The sequence below is a fragment of the Elephantulus edwardii genome, unplaced genomic scaffold, assembly GCF_000299155.1.
Source record: "Elephantulus edwardii isolate Elephantulus edwardi_28Jun2011 unplaced genomic scaffold, EleEdw1.0 scaffold00163, whole genome shotgun sequence".
Taxonomy (NCBI): domain Eukaryota; kingdom Metazoa; phylum Chordata; class Mammalia; order Macroscelidea; family Macroscelididae; genus Elephantulus; species Elephantulus edwardii.
In genome coordinates this window covers 216,692-222,595 of record NW_006399913.1, presented here as the reverse complement: position 1 = coordinate 222,595, position 5,904 = coordinate 216,692, and the positions used below count along the sequence as shown (strand labels likewise).

The following is a 5,904-nucleotide window of genomic DNA, read 5'->3' as shown; positions in this document are numbered from 1 at the left end:
GCACATAACAAGAACAACAACAACTCATTCAATGCCTTTGAATCTAAACTTTCTCACAGCTGACCCTCCAGTGAGTTTCCAAGGCTTTAAATACATGGGAGGAAGCTGTTCATCTCCCTTAGGCAAGCCACTAGTAGATTCAAACTACAAGAAAGGCATGGCCCCTACAAACGTCAGCACCAGAGCTCCTTTTCCATAAATTATTGAAAGTAATCTCTCTTCTAAGGCAGTATATGTTTCAGCTTATCATAAAATTAACCTCTTTTCCAATATAACTGCTTCCTGACTTTTTTATATTCTAATCTTCATTGAGAAATCACTGTTCATTCTTTTTGTAATACACAGGATATTCCGTACTCTTCTCCAGAACTTCTCCAGAATTCAAAGGAATTAATTCTTCTTCTGTCATCTCTATGCATTGTCTAGTTCTCAGATGTATAACAAGAAACCAAAAAGACCTGGCCTGATTAGGTGTGCTTTAGTCTTTAAATTGACATCTTTATTCCTTACTATTTTGGAGAGGTCCTTGGCAGCAGAATTTCCCAGTCCAACATGTCTTTTGACTTCTTGGCTGGTCATATCAAGTACTGAAGACCAGATGAGTTGTGGAATGACATAAAGATATAATCCATGCAGAGAGCAAAAGGTCATTACAAAGACACAGGAGAAAGAAATGACCAAAATGGATGTCAAAAGAGACTGAAAATTGCACTAGTGTGTCAAGACACCAAAACCAAGAGAAGAGAGGCTGAGGTAGAAGAGAGGAACAGAAGATTTTTAAAAGGAAGTTTAAGGGAAAAAAGCAAAGTATTATAATGGAATATACAAAGAGTGAGAGTTGGAGAATAAATGGAGAATAACTTGCTTGACATTTCTCAAGTTGAAAGAACTAAAGACAGATTGATATCCTAAATTCAAGGCTGAAAATTCAATCTAGACTCCTTGTAATCCTCCATCTGGTTTCTGAGGCTGTAAAGCTTTACAAGAGGAGACTCCCTATTTTTCCCCCCACAGTGAAACTGGGGGTTTTAACCGCTGATCTTTCAGTTAACAACAATATGTACAAGATCTCCACTGAATGGTAACCAAATAAATTTGAAGTTCAGTTATACAGCATCCAAGTTCATAAAGTTAACCTCTTTTCCAGCTTAACTATTTCTTTTAAATATGACATTATTTAAGCTTCCACAATGTTGCAAGGCTGAAATCCAATGTTCACAGCTGGCTTTCCACGCTGTCTATTCTTAGACTTTATACTCACACTACTTTATACTAACACTCTTAACTCCTGATCAAGAGCAACTGTTACCATCACAACTCTTAAAGAGTTTTTTCCAAGTTTTTCAGTTGTATAATAGATACATTTCTCGCTGTAAAACCTCTTATTTCTTAACTCACACCTAACAGGGTATTTTTGTAAAGTAAAATAAAAATGATATGGCAGCAAATTTCATGTGTCTTTCAGAGTAAGCTGGTTTTTGTTTGGGATTTTTTATTTACTGCATTATAATTGACATGTTAGGGGTTTTTTTCCTTTTTACTGTAAGCAACCTGGCAGCAAAGTAAGGTCTCTCTATTCTTTATGTGTCTATTAAACAAGTACAGATGTTTATTACAGTTTGCTAGCTGGCTGGATACTACATAGTTTAAAATGAAGAAAAATGTATCTGTCACCATATTTACTCAATATGTATGCTCAACAAATAATATAAGATGCTGGACAGTAAGAAAAATAAGGTATCATCAGCAGTAGAAGACACTAGCAACCTGTAATAGGGAGATGATGTAATTTTGCTTGCTAAAGGAAAGGGGCCTTGAAATACTTATAAGCATCTGACTATAGCCTTCAGTAGGGGCTACACTTCAACATAAAGAAAAGAAAAATCCTAGTTATAGCCTCGTAAATATGAAGTTGTTTTGTCAACCAAAGGCAGGCAGCTCAAATTCACCAACTTCTCAGTGGAAGAAAGAGAAATAATTTCCTCTCATATAATTTTCAGCCTCTAAAAACCCACCAAGGGTATGCTGAGTCCATTCTGACTTGCCAGCTCAGACCACCAGAACCACATACTGATACATGTGTTATTGTTGCTGTTGTCATCTCTATATTTACAACTACATCTAGCAAAATATCTCTATATACCTATTTATGTATATATCTATCTATATGAGCCAATTGGACTTTCTGGGTTTAGCTAACAATGAGCTGTGGGCTGGAAGCCTCTTGTTTAGAGCCAATCAGGGCCTGGTGAGTGGGACTATGTATTTAAAAGTCGTTGGACCCTTGGGTCTGGTGTTACTTGTGTTTGGAATAAACTATCTTCGAAGTGGTACAGTAATTGTCTGTCAATTTGCTGTACTGAGGTAACTTGGGTTTGCCACAGGTGTGTCAAATGTCATAATAATTACCTATGGTGCACAGTGTTTGCTGGAGCTCCCAGATTCAGACAGATATGGAAGCAGGAGTGGCATCCACTTCCTAAACAACATGCATCTGGAAACTACGAATTTAGGGAAACAACAATAGTTATAGAACAGGGTTCAAGTCTCTTATTCTTAGGGTTGGTAGAAACCAGCAGAAAGCAGGGGATCACAGCACCGCCAAGGAAAAAAGCTAGAAGTAGAACACATCTTTTGGACCCAGGGTCACTGCATCATGAATCTTCTACATCAAGGGAAACACTGATGCCAAGACACTTTAAGTTCTCCATGGAATACAGGACCCACTATCAACTTGCAGAACATGAAAGAGAAAGACAGCTTTGCCCATCTTTCTCCCATGGAACGCCTGATGGATTTGAACTACCAGAGAGAGCCACTTTTAACTTAGCAATGTAATAAGCAGAGGACTGCACCTGCTATTTATTGCAAGTTTTACATGTGCCAGGTACTATGCATGGTTTTCGGATGAAAAAGTTCTATCCATATAAAAGATTAAAGAGGTGCTTGGTTCCACTGGAGTTCTTCTAAACTATGGTCAGGAGCTACGCTGTCAACCCAAAGGCACATGGTTTGAATCCACCAACAGCTCCACAGGAGAAAAATGGACAATCTCCTCCCATGTGATTTCAGCTTCTGACAACCTGCTGGAGGGTCAGCTCTGAGTTGATTCCAACTCCACGACTCACAACCACATTCATAACTTTTGGCATTAAACCATTTGAATAAACAGTGCATTTCTATTTAGACAGCCATCTCCCTGCAAAAACAGATCCTCCACAAAGCCTTCTCTTGTCAAGGAGTCAAACTACAACAGGATGGAAGGAAGCATGAGATCAGAAAAATCACTGAAGAGTTCAACAAGAAATAAATAAAAGAAACACATTAAACATTATCATGAGAAAAAAACACTAAAACTCTACACAGTCACTAACTTCAGGGAAAGCAGGGAAGAAAGGCCTAGGAATTAGTAACTCCATCAGAGATTTTGGTGAGAAATGCCAGCAAAAATGAAACAATGCAGAGATTCTATGGACAAGCTTTCTAGGTGGCTAAGTGAAAACTAACAGCCTGTCATCAGTGCTTGTGGTGAAGTGGATCCGGCAGGCCACTCTGCAACTTTAAGTGGTAATTCCTCCCAAGCACTGCAGGTTCAGCGGCTCTGAAGGCCCAGTGCACAGTGAACTGTGCTGCTAATGTGAAGGAGGAATTTCTCAGGTGGTTCAAATCTACCAACGGCTCCAAGGGAACAATCTTTTTCCCAAAACCCACTCAAGCATCAGCTGTAAGTTGATTCTGACTCCATGGCAATAAGTTGTGAGAGCCGGTTCTTTCATAAAGAGTTGTGTTCCTAAACCAAAGGCAAGCTGTTCGCCAGCAGTCCCATGAGAGAAAGATGGGTAATGCCTCCTGCTCTGTTCACAGCCTCTGAACACCCACTGCACGGTCAGCTGTGAGTCAGTTTTTAATCTGCAGCAAGGAGTCTTTTAACATATTTTAGTGCTTAAATGTTGTAGTTGTTGCAGTCTTTTAAAACCCTTGGCAAATTAAAAACCCCAAGAAAGCAAACCAAAATGAAAACTTCACAAAACACTGTCTTTCCAACACTTTAGAAATGTTTCCTTAATGAATGGATGAAAGACCAAGACTTGGAGCAGTCCAGGTGAAGCCCATCCCAGCAGGCTGCCCAATCCACACTTACCCCCAACATCTGGTGGAGGTAGTGATACTCTGGCCACTGGTTATACTGCAGAAAAGTTCTTCCAAAAAGCAGGACATTCAGGACGAGCCAGGTGAACTGAAACAGTCGAAGGGAGAGAGAAAATAAAAATTAAAAATAAAATGTGTGGTGAAGAGAAACCTAATATTGTTTCGATGGACAAGTACTTTCAAAGGTATCTTAATCAGAAAGTCAGTGTTCTCAATTCACTAGCAAGCCGAAAGCCACTGGGGTTGGGGGTGGACCGGGAACCTGATCTCAATGCATCCCTTCACCTGACATTTCATATCTGGCTTGCAAACAGGTCTGTTAAATGTGCCACAGAGCTCCTATATAAAATGAGACTAGAAAATTTGTGGTACCCACCAAGTCCCGGAGTGTTACTTGTTGCTTTAACAAAATATTAAAGCAATCCAGGGCAGAAGTAAGGAAGGGGAAAATGTTTAAAGGGTTAAGAAAATACTGTGTTCACTTCCCACTTCCTCCACATCCGCTCTCCTATCATTATGTAGGAAAAGTCACAGATTTAGAAAAAGGGGGATGGATATTAACGCCAGGTATAGGAAGTTATGTTAGTTTTTTAAAGTTCAAATTAGTGGCAAGATTTCCACTTCCAGCTTCCCATCCGCGCACGCTCAGAGATGGATTTTTAAAAAATCTCTGCAGGAGAGACAGAACGCAAAGAGACCCTTGCTCGCCATCCTACCAGGCAGAGGTGTTTAACCCCTTCGTTGGCCAGCCAGCTCCTCCAGGACACAGCCATGCCGCCGGCCCCGCCGCGCTTCGCTCGCTGCTGGTGGTGGCCCGAAAAGGAGCGAGCGCCGGCCGGGCGGCGGCTACAGTAGCGCAACCTGCGGCGGGGGGTGTCACGGTGGACGGAGGGTCAAAGAGTGAGTGAAAGCCGCGAAGGCCGGCTTTGGGCCAGCCAGGCGGGGACAGTGCCCGGAGCCGGGTGTTTCGGGCGCGGCGGCCGCGGCCCGCTTCGGCTCTGCGCTGCCCGCCCCGCAGGAGGGACCCGGCTCAGGGAGCGCGCGTTCTCGGGCCCGCGGGCCCGGGCTGCACGAGGCTCTGCCACGCCGGCCCCTTTGTCCTGTGCTGTTGTTGTGGCTGTTGCTGGATGTCCCAGACTGGGGACTGGGAGGCGTCCGCTGCACCCTGGAGCCCAGCCTGCCCAGCTCTGAATACCAAAAAAGATGTGGACAGTGATACTCATATAAAAAAAATGGGGGCTCTTGGCCACCCCCTTGTACACAGGCGCGCGCGCAATCTCGCGCGCGCGCGCGCACACACACACACACACACACACACACACACACACACACACACACTCACACACACATTCTCACTCTCTCTCTTCCATTTCTTGTTTTCCAACAAAAAAGTTCAACTCAGCGCTTTACTCACGAAATGTGAGCCGGAAATAGGCTTGTGCACTTATGTCCCCCTTCCCTTGCCCATCCTAAACAAAATTTATCACACACCCCCAAATGCCACGCTCAACATCCCTTTGCTAAAGCGTCCACCTTCCCCTTCTGTTCTCTCTGCACATACTGATGCAAAATTTTGTAGTTTTGTGGGTTTTTTTAATATCAAAAAAAGCCAGAAAAGTAATGTGGGTTGTTTGGTTTGTTTTTTTTTTTTTTAAAAAAAAAGGGGGGGAATTCCTAGGGGCTTCAGGAAAGCTCAAGTTCACTCTTTTTAGGCATTTACATTTACTACCTAATGGCAGCTGGCTTAGATGACTC

The 5,904-nt window shown here is 42.7% G+C and overlaps 1 protein-coding gene across 3 annotated transcripts in view; it reads right to left on the bottom strand.

Annotated features, from left to right (window-relative positions):
* Positions 1-5,158, bottom strand: part of NOX4 (NADPH oxidase 4) — a 264,726-nt gene extending 259,568 nt beyond the window's left edge. The window contains exons 1-2 of one of the 3 annotated variants that reach the window (XM_006895246.1): positions 4,866-5,158; positions 4,142-4,237 (exon numbers count right to left, since the gene is read on the bottom strand). In XM_006895246.1, coding sequence (XP_006895308.1) covers positions 4,142-4,237; positions 4,866-4,922 — 153 coding nt within the window. In that variant the 5' untranslated portion in view covers positions 4,923-5,158. The remainder of the gene's footprint in view (positions 1-4,141; positions 4,238-4,865) is intronic. The other 2 variants (XM_006895247.1, XM_006895248.1) reach the window with 2 other exon arrangements.
* Between the last annotated feature and the right edge of the window lie 746 nt (positions 5,159-5,904).